This window comes from Amphiura filiformis, unplaced genomic scaffold (genome assembly GCF_039555335.1).
Source record: "Amphiura filiformis unplaced genomic scaffold, Afil_fr2py scaffold_596, whole genome shotgun sequence".
Classification (NCBI taxonomy): domain Eukaryota; kingdom Metazoa; phylum Echinodermata; class Ophiuroidea; order Amphilepidida; family Amphiuridae; genus Amphiura; species Amphiura filiformis.
This window is the reverse complement of record NW_027306060.1, coordinates 276,052-294,688: the sequence shown is the minus strand read 5'-3', so window position 1 is coordinate 294,688 and position 18,637 is coordinate 276,052. Positions and strand designations below refer to the sequence as shown.

The 18,637-nt window shown below is 36.5% G+C and overlaps 1 protein-coding gene across 1 annotated transcript in view; it reads right to left on the bottom strand.

Moving 5' to 3' along the window:
* LOC140145734 (probable ATP-dependent RNA helicase DDX60) overlaps positions 1-18,637 on the bottom strand; it is a 79,144-nt gene that overhangs the window by 20,454 nt on the left and 40,053 nt on the right. The window contains exons 18-27 of the mRNA XM_072167415.1: positions 16,538-16,687; positions 15,815-15,934; positions 13,515-13,610; positions 12,740-12,855; positions 11,621-11,733; positions 10,092-10,189; positions 3,479-3,583; positions 2,445-2,570; positions 1,627-1,790; positions 674-847 (exon numbers count right to left, since the gene is read on the bottom strand). Coding sequence (XP_072023516.1) covers positions 674-847; positions 1,627-1,790; positions 2,445-2,570; positions 3,479-3,583; positions 10,092-10,189; positions 11,621-11,733; positions 12,740-12,855; positions 13,515-13,610; positions 15,815-15,934; positions 16,538-16,687 — 1,262 coding nt within the window. The remainder of the gene's footprint in view (positions 1-673; positions 848-1,626; positions 1,791-2,444; positions 2,571-3,478; positions 3,584-10,091; positions 10,190-11,620; positions 11,734-12,739; positions 12,856-13,514; positions 13,611-15,814; positions 15,935-16,537; positions 16,688-18,637) is intronic.

Here is an 18,637-nt window from a genome sequence, read left to right as displayed (position 1 = left end):
GTCTGTTGTTTATGCCTGGCTCTTAACCAATCTCCTGTGCTGTTAGATAACAGGTATGTATGAACAATTGGTTCTTACCCAGCTTTACCCGTGTGATATGACACAATATCACACGGGTCAGCGTGTGTGCGTCAACATGATACTCGTACTCGCTATTTGGACCAATCGGAGGTGCGCAGCAACAACGGGACTGATCGTTTTTAAGCCCTAGGTAATGCCTCGCAAAATGTAGGATTTAATTTTATTAAAATGTTTATGATATTTTTATTTGAATTGAAGTGTTTAAGAATGAGATCGAGAATAAAGGTATTGTTTTTAGCCGCTTTCGTGCATCTATCGTCTCATATAACACGGGCGACATCATTATTTTTGGCGTAAAACTACTAATAATGAAGTCACCCGTGTTATATGAGACGATAGATGCACTCCAGCGACTAAAAACAATACCTTTATTCATCCCTCAATTCTAGTAGGTCCAATTTCTCAAAGCTTGGCTATTACTCAGGCTTTATAAGCCAGCAGGCTAGCCCTATCAATATGGACCCACTTGATTGATTTATCTTTGTAGGTGATGTACAATGTGAAATTGTGAGCACTGGTTTACAGGACTAATAGGAAAACTGACCACTAACCATGCTTCGGGAAACCGGCCCTTAGTGACCCCATCACTCACCCATAAGTCTCTTTGTCCTGGGTTCTTTTTGCTTCTTTCTCTAATCTTTCCATTATCTTCTGCACCTCTTTCCACAGTGGCCTTGCTTCAAATCTTGCCCTCATTCTTTCCTCTGCATCTTCCAATGAAGAAGCAATTCTCTCAGCCAGCCGTTCACAGAGATTACGATTCTGGCTGGAAATGATTGAAACACAGCAACATTTTAATCAATAATATGTGCCCTGATCTGATCAACTCAGGTCAAAGTCAGAAATTTTATAAATTGACTTATTACCATTATTTACTTGCTCAGTACCTAAGGTTAATTATGTTGAATCTCCAGGTCTCTTGAATACTTGGTTGCAAAGTTATGCACCTTTTATATATTAATTTTTTACTGTTTTTTCTTCTCACTTTTTGCCTATATCTCAGTTTCATAATTGCCGACTTTAGCCTGATTGGATCAGATCTGGTCACATATCAAGTAGTCTATCTCAAACCTTTTGCTGTGCACAAAGTTTTTAAAACAATCTTACAATGACAGTATATGGATTGAAACAAGTATATTGTGAACAAACCAGTTACACTTTTCATGACCAGTTTTATGACATACAACCATATTTTTCTGTGACCGAGTTCATTTTATAGTCTCCTTTGCAAACTTGACTGGTGGGTACAATTATTGGGCTATTCCATTTAAAATCCACACTACCCCTGTGGAAGATTTTGGAAATATCTTCCACAGGGGAGTATGTTTTCAAATATAACTGGTCAGGGTTAATCATTTTGAAACCCATACTCCCCATGTATTATTGCTTTACCTATATCTTTCACAACTAGAGTGAGTATTACAAATAGAAGTTACCCAATTGTCTATTCTATTCAAAATTGATACTCCCTCTGTAGCAGACTTTACCTAAATCTTCCACAGGGGTAGTGTGGATTTTAAATGGAACATTTGTAAGAAACTGTACCTGAATGCAAGAGCAGGCAGTTTATTCTGTTCATTCAGTTGTCTTATCAGCTTGGCATAGTCTCTGGTGGCTGCACGGTCAGACCACAAGCTACCTCTAGTTTTCTTGGCATCGGATACATGCTGCAAGAGCTTTGCCTTCAAGTTGCCGATGATTGTCTCAACCTGAAAATTTATATTGGATATATTTTTCTTCAGAGAAGACATCTTGCACTTCCCACAATGCATTTCTTCCCTGTATTGATTTACTATTCAGTGCAACATAAGTCGATTGTGACAAAAAACACCTCAATTTACAGAGCTCATCTAGATCTTGCAACTGAGGTACTTCTTATCACTAGCAACCCATGTTGCACTGAATAGCAAATCAACACAGGGAAGAAAAGAATTATGTAAGATACCTTCTTTTGACTTTTTCTTTGGAAAATACATGCTTAAAGGAGTCCCCTGCTATATGTATGTCAGTATTGGGAGAAAGAGACATACATTGGAATAAAATAGATAGAAGTAAAATTAGTTTGAAATCAATCTGTAATTGTATATTATAATGGTAAATTGTGATGTGATCAAGCGAAATCAGTCAAAGGTCGGACAAATGTTGATTTTGAGATATAACCCAACAAAGGAAGTATTTCCTTTTTTCCTATTGTTTTGGAAACTCTTCAACTGCTCTTATCTTTTGAACTTGGGGTTTTCTGCAAAATGTAGCTTTGCAAATGCTGTTTACAATCCTAGTAAAGTATGAATTTCAAATGGAACGAAAAAATTAGGCAGCTCTATTTGAATTTCATACACCCTCTGCTGAATTGTGCTTTTTACCTTGTCAGCAGTGTCCTCTTCTTCTATCCACCTCATCAATTCTGTCTTCAGATCCCTTTCATAGTTACGAGCATCTTGTTTTTGCAAGATTGGAATGTCTTGGAAATATACATCAGGCTCAAGCTCCTAGAATGAGAGAAAAGAGACAAAAAAAGTGATTTATAGTGTGCTACGCACATCCATAAACCCATAAGCCTTGGTATACTTTACAGTAATTTGCTGACTACTGTTGCCTAAGACACACCATATAAACTACCGTAAAAACTTGATACTTAGCATATGTGCTTACTATCGAACGCTTACACTTGAAAACATGAAATTGTACCATAGTCTGGAGCTTTACAATCTGAGCTAATGGAGTTGAGACGCAAATTTGCAGGTTTACTTGTTCGTATAATAACCATGTGTATCGATGATTTGCTCAAAATCCTTTACACTTTTGTGGATGGGGCTCTTCATGTTTGCATGTTTTAAAAGTGCTCAATAGTAAGCACATATGCTACCTATCAAGTTTTTTTACGGTGTTTTAAAGCATAATTCAAGGATGCAGCTCTATACAGGCGCAGAACCTTAATCAGCCTACACTAACAGAATGCCCACTAAAAAAGCTAAGTAAACAGGGAGCGATTACTTAAAAATGGGAAAAATCGCTGAACAGGTTTCATGATGATAGAGACTATCACGGCATTCAATACTATGCCAAATTGCTATTTTATTATGTAAATTCCCAAACCAAAACCCCATACCCATCCTACAATAGTAATATAGTATTGTTCATGTCCTTCACTGAAAAGGTCAATTTTATTTCTGTCCTTTCTTACAAAACCTTTTCAGCTTGCTCTCTTTCTTTCTTTCATTCATTTAATTTCTTTCTCTCTGTCTTCCTTCCTCCGGTACCCGAATTTAGCTTCCTTCCTTTCTACCGTACCCTTATAATTTTTATCTTCTCTGTAATCAATTAAAATCCCATCCGATACTCTAAAATTCCCACGTACCCTTACTCATCCATACCTTTTTTGCCTTTTCTTTCTTACTTTGATCTGCTGGCAGGCTGGGTATGCAGCTTCCATGGCATCGTACAGCACTAAGGTTTCCCTTGGCGACAGTGTTAAGTCTGATGGAAGACCTTGAGCCTTGACCTAAATTTAAAGGTAGGAAGATTAGTAACAGGAAGGAAGGAAGGAAGGATGGGGAGGAAGGGAGGTGGGAATGATTAAATGATGGAGGAGTGAATGAATGAATGAATGAATGAATGAATGAATGAAGAAAGGAAAGATGGGTACATGGAAGAATGAAATGAAATGAAGGAAGGACGGACAGATAAAACGAAGGAAGGAAGACGAAGTACACCTCTTTCAGGGCAACATATAGCACATGTTTTGGTAGATCCTGAGGTTCACCTGTATTCAATAGTAGAGAACTGATGAGGAAGGAACAATAAAAATAAATTAATGAATTAATTAATAAATAAACAAGAAAGAAAGAAAATAAGAAAGAAAGAAAGAAAGAAAGAAAAGAAAGGAAAGAAAGGAAAAAAAAGAAAGAAAGGAAAAGAAAAGGAAAGAAAAGGCAAGAAAAGAAAGAACGAAAGAAAGAAAGAAAGAAAGGAAAAGAAAAGAAAAGAAAAGAAAAGAAAAGAAAAGAAAAGAAAAGAAAAGAAAAGAAAAGAAAAAAAAAGAAAGAAAGAAAGAAAGAAAGAAAGAAAGAAAGAAAGAAAGAAAGAAAGAAAGAAAGAAAGAAAGAAAGAAAGAAAGAAAGAAAGAAAGAAAGAAAGAAAAGGAAAGGAAAGGAAAAAAAAGAGAAGAGAAGAGAAGAGAAGAGAAGAAAAAGTAAAGTAAAGAAAAGAAAAGAAAAGAAAAGAAAGGAAAAGAAAAGAAAAGGAAAGAAAAGGAAAGGAAAGGAAAGGAAAGAAAAGAAGAAAGAAAGAAAGGAAATTGCTGGTAATTATTATTGGTGCTCATCTCAACTTATAATCCAATCATCGTCTTAACCCTGGAATTACGGAAACTTTTGAGCATCATAACTGCTATATTGTCTTGAGACATCCGGAAAACACAACAAAGCAAAGATTTAGACTTAGCATTGCCCCAACGATCATGAGGACCATTTAATAAGAGCTTATTATCCATTCAACAATTTTATAGATAAATATGATTAAAATAAATAATGATACAATTTCATAGAAATTAAGCCATAAACATAAATTGAGATATTTAACGACAGCAAGCATTTTCAAATTATTTATCTTGCAACAAATTATTTAAATACGAGTATTATTGGAAAAATGTGTACAAGCCAACCAACCATATAGAATGGACACACAAAAGTTGACTTCTGTATCACATTTAACCAAAATAATTTATGTTAAGCCAAATACAGATCTTTGGATCAACCCGAGAGGATTGGATTTGAAAACCACATTTTAAATGCAATTAAATTTAATTAATTAAATAATTAGGCATCTCCAAAAGAAGAAATAATGCCAGCCCAAATAATGAACATTTAGTATAATTAAGATATCAATAAGGCAAAATAATCTGCTGACAAATACATCAAGTCACTATAGATACTCCAAACTCTGAAACAATCTACTGAAGAGGTTCTTCAGGATTTGATGAAACTCCATACAAAGCATTCATTTCCCTTTAAAAGCGCAGTAGAAAGTGGAGACAATCTACCGACAAGTCTCGTCAGGTATTGACCAGACTCCATACAAAGCGCAGTAGAAAGTGGAGACAATCTACCTATGAGATTCCTCAGGATTTGAAGAAACTCCATACAAAACATTCATTTGCCCTTAAAAGCGCAGTAGAAAGTGGAGACAATCTACCGACAAGTCTCGTCAGGTATTGACCAGACTCCATACAAGTCCATACCAAGCGCAGTAGAAAGTGGAGACAATCTACCTACGAGATTCCTCAGGATTTGAAGAAACTCCAGACAAAGCATTCATTTCCCATTAAAAGCGCAGTAGAAAGTGGAGACAATCTACCGACAAGTCTCGTCAGGTATTGACCAGACTCCATACAAGTCCATACCAAGCGCAGTATAGAAAGTGGAGACAATCTACCTACGAGATTCCTCAGGATTTGAAGAAACTCCATACAAAGCATTCATTTCCCATTAAATAGCCATGCAACACATTATCACTATGTCCATATATATCATACATATACATCATTAGCCCTCATACAGAGAGACTATACAACACATTTGTCTAATGTATCTAAAGCGTAGAGCTGGAGTAATTTGACAAAATTTTATTGAAGCATCTATGACATTTTTGACTTAACTGAAATACCCTTCCCAACAATGGGAGGGAGGGTGGGATTTTTTGGTCCTGCCTGATCGAATGGAGAAATGCAAGTGCATCACAAGAAAAGTATGGCCACAACAAAGGAATGGAAAATAGAACGGAAGACCTGATTGGTTGAATACCACTAAAGTGACAACTGAGTGGTCAAAAAATGGGCTTGTTGCTAAACAACAATAACAACCTTAACCTATGAACTGAATCAATAGCTTGAAAGCTTGAAGGTAGGCCAGAAAGGGTCGGTTCATAGTGCATATTCAAGACTAATATTCGCTTCAATACTTTTTGTGACGCCAAAATATATACGACAACGAATAAAATATGAGTTGAACCGGATTAAATAGCGCGCAACTGATAGCGAGATACTATTGATTTATATGAAAGGCTCGAGGTCACCTGAATATCGTTCGACGAACGATGATTTCAAAAATCCCCAATGAAAATTAAAGGATCTGGAATGAGCGTTTTGAGCGTTTCGACAGTATTTTTGTGGGACATGAGAGCACATCAGACATAATTATCGAATTACATTATGAATACGAACAATGTCTTTCTGATATTTAATAATTCTCATCTTTAGAAATTCACGATGTAATACACATGTTATGACAAATTATTAGAATGTGATATTTTTCACATATTGATATATAACAGTCCTCGAAGTAAATATTATAAATCTAATGATATTTTCTTAAAGTGTATGTAGCTGGCGATCAATTGAAAATTTTGCCCTTTCATATTGAAGATATGGATTTTTTCCCCTAAAAGACCTAATTTTTTTGGTGTTTGGGGAAAAATCCATATCTTCAATACTGAAAGGTCAAAATTGTCAATTGATTGTCGGCTTTTCATCCCACCTACATACACTATAAGTATAAATCAGCAGATTTATTAAGTTACTGTTAAATATCAAAAATATCAATTTTTAATCATTTGCCATAAAATGTGTATTTCATTGCTAATTTCAAAAAATCAAAATTATTTGATATCAGAAGGACATTCTTCAGATTCTGAATCCTATTCGATATGTCTGATGTGCTCCAATGTCCCACAATAAATAGACCTATTGTCCAAACGTTCATACCCCATCCCTTAACCTGCCCAGTTGTCAAATACGCCTGGATAGTTCCAACATGGCTGATAACGAACTGAAAGAAAATGCTTTGGGCGCACACCACAAAATAATCTTCCCATTGAAATACCTGTAAAAACACCGGTTTTCTTTGCTCATTTTGAGGCCTTTTGGGCTCGTTTAAAATTTTTTTATGATGACCAGTCGATTGTAAATCGATGAAAGTTTAACATATGTTTCAATGTATAGGGGTCCTTCCACCTCGTTTTCCGCTTCGAGGCCGCGAACAGCGCCTCACTGTTTTTGACATGCTCTCAGTCTCAAGACTGCAAACCCGATTCTGCCATTTTTTAATTCGCGGACCTATTTTCTCAATAATTATAAAAATGCTACTTTTTTGGTGACTCAAATTTATGTATAGGCTTTCCACTTTTATTTAAGCTATAATTCGCCACTCTTTTTGATTAATAAGTCTAAAGACCAGCCCAAAATACCTCAAATAGTTTCTGTATTTTACCGAACTCATTAGGGTTACACAAATGGCGCATTGATTTAGTGGTGTGCCCCTTATTAGTGCGGTATAAGAGTACCCATTTTTATATGATTAGTAATGTTTTATGCAAATAATATGATATTTAGGCTTACAAACATAACCTAAATCATGTAAATGTACAAGTGAATGTTTCCATATTAACGTAGCTCTATTTAAATCGACTGATGCAGAAAAAAAGTCTAACTCCAAATTCAGATTTATGCCTCCACCCCGGTTTTACATAAATAATGTTTGGCCCCAGTTCTAGGTCCCCATATGCATCTGCCCCTGGCAGAGGACGTGTGAGGTCCGGGGTGGTAAATCATTGGTTAGGCCTATTGATATAAAAAATGCGTTTGCCATGGAAGTTCAACCATTTTTGTTATTTTGGGCCGAATAAAGATGTAATGCGTTGTTATCAGTCAAATTCATAATTATAATTAATAATTAAGAGGGCAAAATAAGTAATATGTAGGAATGGATATATAGCGCTTTGCAATGAATCTCTTCATAAACTATGCAGAACAACCAAAACCACGAGCGTTGGTACCCTATCATTGCGTGTTCTTTAAAATAAATTCTTGTTTATTTCTATAATTTGTGAATCAGGCATTAAAATACACTTAGGCCCTAGCAATGTAGGCCTACACAAGTTCGAACGAGACTTTTTATCTTTTGACGCCAGATTTCGGTCAAATGCCAAAATTGATTGCTCAATGAATCATGAAATGAGAGCAATACTACTTTGATGATACCGATCTCAAGTGGATATCAGCCAATGAAAAAAGTATTCACCGGAAATATATTTGTGGGAGTTGAATTTTGTTGAACTCGACAGATATATATTTGGTGGGTCACCGTGGATGGTCTCATATATAACACTTGTGAGGGCTGTCATATTTGTCGTCGCTTCAATCATATCTTATGATATTTATATATTTATTTATATATTTATTTATTTATTTATTTATTTATATATTATTTATTTTATTTATTTATTTATTTATTTATTTATTTATTTATTTATTTATTTTATTTATTTATTTATATTTATTTATTTATTGATTGATTGATTGATTGATTGATTGATTGATTGATTGATTTATTGATTGATTGATTGATTGATTGATTGATTGATTGATTGATTGATTGATTGATTGATTGATTTATTTATTTATTTATTTATTTATTTATTTTTTATTTATTTATTTTTTTATTTTATTTATTTATTTATCTATTACTCATTCATTTCTTGATTTGCTTTGCAGTTGAAACCTACAAGAAGGTATGGGTCAACCTCCGCGCCTGTTACAGGCAGGTCGTAAATGCCCTGAAAAGCAAATCTTTTTGATTCTATTCAGGTCAGGGGCGTAACCAGACCTGACCTTCCGGGGCAAGATTGAAAAATTTCCCAATTTCTGATCAAAAGTTTTAGTATTTATATTCGAGAGAACGCTAAAGCTTGCCACGAAGCGTTAAACGGGTGGAGTCGGTGGGGTCCAGGGGTCCAGGGCAAAGCCCAGGCGGGGTCAAGGGGCTGAGCGCCATGAAGCTCCTGGTTTTTGGCATATTAGAAAATATCAGTGTTTCAGAGTACAAATTTCACAATGAAAGAAAGTAGTAGGCATATAGATCTTCTTCTCTCTTTCTTTCCCTTTTCTCTTCTCCCTTGAGTCCCTTCCCCCTTATCTCTTCTACCTCCACCGTTTCTTCCCGCTTTTTCTTTTCTTCTTTCCCCTTTCTCTTCCCTCTTTTTTCCCTTTTTTCTTCTCCCTTCCCCTTTTTTCTCTTCTTTCCCTTTCTCTTCCCTCTTTTTTCTTCCTCTTTTTCTCTCTTTCCCCCTTTTCTTCCCAATTTTTGACTCTTCTTCCAGGTTTTTGTGTGTCCGGGGGGCAGCTTGCACCCCGGCCCCCACTGGTTACGCCACTGCTCCTTTTTTATCCTCCTCCCATTTATCATGTTTATACAGACATTAAATCATGACAATAGTTCAATGGAGTTTACCTATTATGATTTTATTAACTTCGTTAAAGAAATTCTCTAAATTTTGCTTACCTTGGTCAACGGGCAATACTTGTTAACAGTCGGGCAACGCTATGAACTGTAGAAATATATCTTTCTCCGGTTCATAGTTTTATATTCGAAGCCGCATATATTTTGACGCCTAAAACGTATTCGAAGCCGAATATTCGCCTTCGAATATTCACTTTGAACCAGCCTAAACTCTGAAGTGGGCTTGAGTGGACTCAAGTGGAAATTGAGGGGATAAGCCTCGCACCCAGATGCACATGATTGCCCAAGAGCCCCTGATGCTAAGACAATCTAGTTTTTAAAAGATTTGCAACTTTTAAAAACGGAATTGTTGGACTATAGTACATAAAAGTATGCATATTTTGAATGGCAAAGACTTGACAAATCCATCTGTGAGGTTAAATTTGGGCAAAAATGCTTAATTTTGGAGAAAATTCAAAAATCCCATTTTTAACCCAAATTTTATTGGGAGACGTAACAAAAACAATCTTGAGTAATTTTTTTTTTCATTGCAAATTTAAAACAAGCAAGAAGTTCAATTTGACAAAAGCATGAAAAATGACACACTAAAATTATCACTTTGACAGTAGTAAGTAGTATACATGTATAATATACATTGGTTAACAGAAGAAAGCAAAAAACCCCTACTACTTTGACCCTATATTCTGTCTCTTTGCAAAATTATTATTTTAAGCCTACCTTGGTAAGGTTAAGCATTGCCACTGGATGCACAGGTATAAATTCATTTGGCAAGTATACATACTTCTCCAGATCAGAATGGCGTTCCTCCCAAATCACTGCAAAGGGTAAAGAAAAAAGCGAACTAGAATTGCACGTTTCGTAATTAAGGTGGCCCCAGACAAAGGTGTGTCAAAAATGTGATTTTTGGTCAAAAATGTGATATTTGGTCAAAAATGTTACAAAAACATTGAACTATGCACTCTATGAAGAGGTTACAGATATGAAAAAACCCTGTAGCTCCAGGCGACTGATACACAAATTTATCGGACAGCTAGGTTATGTACAAAGGTATAGGATGCAAGATTCTGAAGACACAATAATGAAGGTGATCGGTTATTCAGGCAACCATTTGGATGATAACATAAGCCCCACATATGTGTGAGGGGCTAAAAATAATGAAAAGTTATTCAGAAGGATTTTAACCTATCAACTGCTTTTTGGTGGACCGCGTAGCGGGAACACCCTTTATCAGTATATGTTACTAGCTTACTAACTGACTAACCATTTGGTCTTAAATGGGCATATCTCAAAATGCCACAAAGCTATAACCCTCCAAGTGGTGTCAAATGAAAGAGAAAAAAAATAAGAAATACAATAAAAAAACACCAGGGGTATTCAGAATGTAATTCGATATGTCTGGTGTACTCTCAGCTCCCACAAAAAATACATGAAAATGTCGCCAAACGTTAATATCCCATTCCTTAATGAAGAAAGAAAATAATAAGTATACAAGTAGTAAGTTAAATAAGTAAAACATGAATAATTGAATAAAATAAATAAATTAATGTCATCCGAGGTCAAAGGTCATCAAACAGGTCAGCCAAGGTCAAAGATCATATGGGTCAACGGGATAGGCTTAACTCGGTCCACCAGTTTGCGGTGCAATAACCACTCTTGTTATAGCCTATCAAGAAAGGAAATGCGCTGTCAAAATATGAATTATTAGGCTGTCTGCATTCAATCACACATCTCAGCTAAACAGGGATTGTCCCCGGTTGCAGTAACATCTACGGTTGGAATGTTTCATAAAAAACGTCCCCATTTTCTGGCAAACACATACACAGTCTATCAGGTCCAAGGTAATTGAGAATTGCAAATGGCAATAACTTGGTAAAATGTGTATGCGAGGCAACATGATTTTCAATTACTCTTTTTGAAAGGAATACTTTAACATTAATTTTGGTATCAAAATGTTCATTGGTTCATATAAAACACTGTGATATGAATATCTCTATCTCAGTTTTGCTCTTTTCCTCATTCAGCCTCGTTCACTTGCATTGGGTCACAGTTAATAGTTCACTATAGTTTTTGGCAAGGTTCTTCAGCAGTTTGATGCTATACAGAATTGGGGTTTTGATTGGCTAATAGAATCACGTCATCATCACCTCATTTGCCAATCAAGCTGAGTAGCATCGCATGACCATAATCAGGAAGAGCAGTACTAGAGACTGCTGAAGGACCTTGCTGAATACTCTGCTAGTACTGACCTAAGCCAACTTTGTAGGCATTGCTATCAGCTTTGGCAGCTTTCTTCCTAGAACTCTGTCTCAGAATCTCCTCAGCTTGTTGTTGCTTGAAATCCTGGCTTGCTTGAAGCCAACTATATAAGGGGGAACAACAAAAAATTATATATCGGGTACTAGAGAAGTTCAGCACTTCATTTTTGTTACTTTAGATCGTGCACTGCTTTAGATTTCACACCACCAAATAGTATTATACGGTTGTGCACCCTGAATGCATTTCTCAGAAAAACCCATAGGTGGCCCAAAGTAAGCATTAAAATGAGCAGAAATCTGCATAACTTTGGCTAAATTTGGATTGGTCATGATTAGTAATACAAATCCTGCAAGTGTACCACAGATGGGAGAGATCAAGTATTTTTTAATAATTTTAAGCAGCCTTTTCTATACAGAAAACTGGCATGATTTTGCAAGTAAATTAGGTTATTCCCAGACATCATAGACTTCGAGGGCCAGTCGTAAAAAATAATGACGGTCCACATATATTATTTCCAGGTCGGAGGGATCAGGCTAGGGCTAATTTCAACCATCAGAGCTGTCGCTAAGAACTGAGTCGCTCTTGCTAAGAAAAAAAATGTTTTCTTGAGGCAAATTTAGCCCAATTCTTTTTATGAAAGGGCGCACATATCAGCAAGTACCTAACTTTCCTGGTATCAAAATGTAAATGTCATCAATCATAGGTAGAGAGGAATAACAAACTAAAAATCTAATAAGTCCCCTGATGTTTTTTTTGCTGGCTAAAAGATCACATCACATCCTTGGTGTATCATCTGATGATCTTTTTTAGGCTTTGACCAAAAAAATTGCTGACTCTAATCTTAAATATCTGGATAAATGTTTTTACTGTACAAAAGAATACCGACTTTAATTTTGAAATTCCACAAAAAAGTGTGTTATTCTGCATAATGTGCCCTGATTGAGTCTAAAACGCAGTAGAGCGCAATACATTCTATGCATAGCATTTAGCTTGGTTACACTTATAATTTTTCTGTGATACCTGCTGACTGCTGTCATTGCACTCTTATGCTGTGGATATGCATATATGCTCCACCATGAAGTAAACAACTTATTTAATGTAAACCTTACCCTCTTATATCTTGAGGATTGCGAACTGTAGCTGAGAGCGCTAAGAATGGGCAACTGATGGCTACTAGTAAATGCTCCCACACTTCGGCTCCTATCTCTCCACCAAGACAGTGCACCTAGAAATGGAGAAAATTGTTTTTTCCATCACAATTCTGAAAACGATAGATAATTTTCATTTACCTGAAACATACTGAAATCTAGTCTTCTATTATCAGGTCTACAGAGCTGCTAACATTGGAATATGTAAATGCAGAAGATTTCTGCAAAGTGTAAAAAAAGCTTAGGATGTGGCGCTCTTGTGCCAAGGCAGTAGCCCTTGCGTGGGATCAGCGCCCCCAAAAGCTCCTGGATGTTAGCTTTTTGAAACCTTAAAAATGCCTTTCCAAGACTACTAAACCTTTTTTTTTTTTGCAAAAGAACAGGACAATGGGGCATATAATTGACTTTGTTTTGATTTTTTAGCCAGATGGCTGTAAATGCAGAAGATTTAATTATGTGTTGCAGAAGACAGAAGATTGTCAGCAATTGAGGAAGTCTTCTGCAGGATCAATAAAGGTTGGCAGCTGTGGGTCTCTATTTTTTAGTTTTCCTTTCCCAGGCAAATCTAAATTGGACTATTCCAGTTGAAATCCACACACCCCCTATGGTAGATATAACTTTAATCTCCCTCACAGTGGAGAAGATTACAATGTTGTATGTGCATTCAGGTCTACGCATCCCTTTCTCATAAGATCAACGATTCAACGTATGACAACTCAATTTGTTAAGAACTTACTTCATCAAAGATGACATAGCGAATCCTTTTAGCCCATTCCTGACGACATGGAGAAAGCAGCAGAATCTCTAAGCACTGCGGTACTGTTACTAAGATCTGAAATAATGACAACGGATAAAGTCAAACAAGCTGACAGGCATTTTGAATAGATCTTGAAGATCTCAAGGGCCGTTATCTTGACAGATTGTTCAGAAGTCAATATCTTATTTCACTTCTTCAATTAGTGCAACTACAACAATTCGTCGGGTGTATTACATAGTGACGTATGTTGATTTTTGTCATTTTTATGAAAATTGGCCAATGTATTTTAAATAGTGAGTAGTATAATATTACCAAGATTTGAAGCTCAAGTTTGCATAATTAATTAAGTAATTAATTATGCAAATGACGGATGTTGATATATTACATTACCCGACGTTTTACATAGTGGCGTATCTAAACATCCGTCACTATGTAAAACGCTGATTACTCGGAAAAACAACTAAATTGTATGGCGTATCTGTCACATCCGTCACTATGTAAAAACATTATTTTTCAATTTGAACGTCGTAATTCAATATTGTTCATTGAAACCTACATGATTTCTTGACGGATGTTGATAACTGGGTATAAACCAAAAACTTTTACGTCGAGCAGATATTCAATGGATCATTATTTTAGTAAAATATCACTTTTAATCAATTTTTAATGGTTCGAGTTGATTCAACAATTATTTAGAGACATTATTTCAAAGCTTTACAATAAAAGAGATGATTAAGTAATAAAAAATGAAAATATGATCCTTTTTAATGAGTAGGTTATTGAAAGATGATCAAAATATGTTCAGAGGCGTTTAGAGGCGGCTCCAAATTTACAGATAATACAGTGTAAATTGGTAAAAACTAAATACAATCATTGGCGTTTTGTAAAAAGAAGTTACAGCTTGTGTGATTAGCTATATCATGAGAGTGAGTACTAGTAAGATCAGGAGTAAATACTCAAATAAAATATGCCATGTATGTCGTGGGCACTTTCGTGACGAGTCGGTTTTATCATGAAAAAAGCGTTTAATAATAAGCGTAAAGAACCGACGGATGCTTGAAGTCCTTCCTTGATCCGACTTTATGCGCAAGACATAGTGACGGATGTGTGACGGATGTCCATAGATCAACACGAGAGACCAGATTAGCGTGCGCGATATTGGCGCAAGACATAGTGACGGATGTGTGACGGATGTTAGGGTGCAACGTTTTCACGTTTTTACATACTGACGTGTAACTTTGTAATCATTTTACTGATTTAATAGCGAATAATTCTTCATGTGATAGATGTTTCAAGATACTTTAGATACTAGTTTTTTAAAATACAGCAACTTTTGAAGGATTTTACTTGACAGTGTTCTGCTATGATTGATCACAAATCGGCGTACTCTTTGATCGCGTCTAACTCAAAAACTTTTTTCTGGCGAAGTTTAACATCCGTCACTATGTAATACACCCGACGAATTAGACAACAATAAGTCATCAATTAGGCAACAATTATACATGAGGAATAAGGACGAGGGGGCCTATTCACTCAACAACATCTTCGACCAACTCAACGGTTCCTGTAGCCCATATAAGGCAACAGTCAGATGTGATGAGTTGCCAGTCTGATGAAACCACTAATGTAATTGTGACTGAAACGTCACTAAAAATTTGAGTAGTCAACATCATTTTTCACTGGAATTGTTCAAAATGAACCATGTTAACAGTTGACATTCCAAATGAACTTGTTCAAACAATTATACCCTAAAACAAAAAATGAAATAAATGGGTCCCTTAACAAGGTTTAAGTTTGTAAAGTCTATAAGGGGTGTTAATCCTGAATTGTTACTTGCCGGATGTTCGTTTACACAAAGGGTTGCATTTTCCTATATGGTATTGTTTACATTTTTGGCAAATAGAGGAACTTTTTATGATCAACCTTCCATGTAAAAGGTCCATTTTTTTAAAAATCTTCCTCGTTTAGGGTCTAAACTCTTTTCATATGGGAAAATGATCAGTAAACTTGATTTGAATCTGAATCAATTTATGATTGTGCTCTACATGTATTATGCTGTTTAAGGGTGAAATTTATGTTAATGCCATTAATGGGTACGATCTTCAGCGTCTCACGCCATTAAAGGGCAAAATTTGCCCCAACATAATGCGCAGTTTTGAAAAGCTTAGATCACCATGGCAGCACTTCAGTATGGGAGTGACCTCCCTGGTGATAATTAGGGGGTGGGAGAAATACAGTAAATTTCTTTTTTCATACATTGATTTCTATAATTTCAGTACCTGACAGTTAAGAGCATTACGCCTAAAGTCTCTTGAGAACACACCACACACTACTTTCCCACCTGGAAGTTTCTTATTGAAGCGTGCATAAATAGTAGCTGATACTTGATTCATCAATGCCTGAAAACACAATATGGAAAACAAATATAAAAATTCATATGAATGAAATATGACTTAAGTCATGATGCTATCAATATTTTGTTTCTCAGTTTGCAGTGATCTGCTGTTGTCAACATATTGTTTGGTCAACCAGCAAACACAAAACGTTTTTTAAAGGGTATAAAACATATTAATAACGTCACACATTTTGATGCAAAACATTCTAGCATAAGAGTTCAGAGTATTTTGTTGGGTTATATAAAGGGTATAAAACATTTTGATAACGTCACACATTTTGATGCAAAACATTCTAGCATAAGAGTTGAGAGTATTTTGTCAACTCTCGAGAGTTAATAAGACAATTTGCTTTACAACAATTTATTCTGCTGCCAGAGATATGTTAGAATCATTTCACTTCTATAAGTATGCAATTATAGTGCAGCTCCTCTCAGCACTTTGATTGTAATTATCATTTGGGTGGACAAGGTAATTGAGGTAAAGCACCTTGCACAAGCACACCACACGAATGTACCGCCAGGGTTCAAGCCTGCTCCACCGTGAAGTAGTTCATTTAGAAGATAAAATATTTTTGACAATTTAGAAAATTTCCATCACTAATTTTACCTTAGTTGGTGATACATATACAACAACTCCATCATTGCTTTCTCTCAGTATTTTCTCCATGCAGTAATAAGATGCATATGTCTTTCCTGATGATGTTGGAGCTACAATCAGGGCCGACTCATTTCTGTCTACGACGTCAAGAAGCTCTCTCTGTGTGATGCAGGACAGAAAGTTCATTACTATACTGGCATTTCATGTTTCTTGCTACTCATTCAAATAAAAATTTACTGCTCATCTCATTGGATTTCTACCACTACCAGTATTGTGGCCTTGACTTTTGCCTCATTCTGTCGGTCAGCATGACATTACTCGCATCTTCCCATTGGTTGCTTTTGCCGAGATTTGGCTGTTCCATCTCACCCCCTTGGACACAAAGGGGACATGCACTTACCATTGCGCTCAACAGGGAAATCACAAAACATGCCATTAAATAAATACCTCTTGATGAAACAATTCCAAAAGTTCGATTTCTTATCAGGGAAATCAACTCTAAATAATTACCAAAGACAATGTAAATTGGTATTTTCTGTGCTGAGAAATTGACTTGAACTGAAAAGCCCTGTACAAACCAATAGGGATTTTGCGAGGGTGTGCCCTTTGACAGACGTGAGAAGTGGGTAAGTGCAATAGATGGAACAACCCTGACCGAGAGCACGTTTGCTTTTCTGTTTTACTGCAGAAGTGGAAATTTTGCTGAACATTAAGTTTCAAACTTTTCATGCTCAACACACACACACACACACACACAAAAAGGAGAAAGACTAGAAGGCTATATATTTGTACACAAATACGGCTACACCCGCATGTTATCGGTGTACCCAAACTTACAGTCCTTATTTGCTGAGGACTTAAAATAAAGAAATTGTAAAAACGTCGCCCAATTGGGCAGAAAATGTGTAAAAAGTGAAAGTCCAAGTCACAAGCTTTAATTGAATGTAGGTTGCACTGTCGTAGCACTTAAAATAAAGAAATTGTAAAAAGTCCCCTCCCAGGGGAGTCGTCTCTCTTACTCTCCATAGGTTGCTGTTGTCAGTATCTCGTACTCACAGTGAGGCTATGCAATATGATTAGGGGGAAACTATTCCAGAGGGAGTATGCAAATTAAATGGAACAGCCATTTCATAGGGAGTATGTAAATTATACGGAACAGCATTTTTTTGGGCCATTTCAGAGGGAGTATGTAAATTAAATGGAACAGCCAATGGGTATGTAATTTAACTGGAACAGCCTTTAAGGGTTCACGCTGGTATTTCCAATTATGATATAATACGATTTGTCTGTTTAGTCCTACGTGTGTGGGGTGGAGGGGTGTGTGGGTGTTAGTAACAATATCATTCTCAGGTGCTATCTCTGTACATATTCTGAGCCCGAAGCTGCTTTCTTTGATGAGAAACGGCCCGCCCTTTGTTTTAACATTTGGGGCCCTAGGGCCTAATATATTGTACTTATGGGGCTCACGCACATGTTAAAGTATGATTCTCAAGTGCTATCAGTAGACTTAAGCTGGGCATTGTAGCTGCTTTATTTACTGATTAACGGCCGGCCCTACGTTTTAGCGTTTGGGGCCCTGGGGCCCATATTATGTGACACATGGGGTTCATATATACATATAACAATATAATGCTGAAGACCTAGTAGTGTACCTGTAGCTCCTTTATTTGCTGAGAAACGACCGGCCCTTTGTTTTAACATTTGGGCCTCTGGGGCCCCTAGCCTAAAACATTTGGGGCCAAAATGGGCAAAAGGCAATTTACAACTTAGGGCCCATATATGTGCCACATATGAGCTCTAGTGGTCTTGTAGTTTTATAGCTAGCCTTGTCAATCTGTTGTCCCTTATTTTAACATTTGGGGCCCTGGGGCCCATAATATATGTCATGTGGGGCTCATGTATACTTGTTTATATAGAGTACCCCTGGATCTATCAGTGTACCAACTCAGGGCCCCGAGGCTGCTTCATTTAATGAGAAACAGCATGCTTTGTATTTTTACATTTGGGCCCCTGGGGCCTGTGACCTTTGACCTCTGGGGCCAAGATGTGCAAAGGATAAATCTACGGAGTAGGGCCCATAAGTGTACCACATATGGGCTCTGGGGCCCT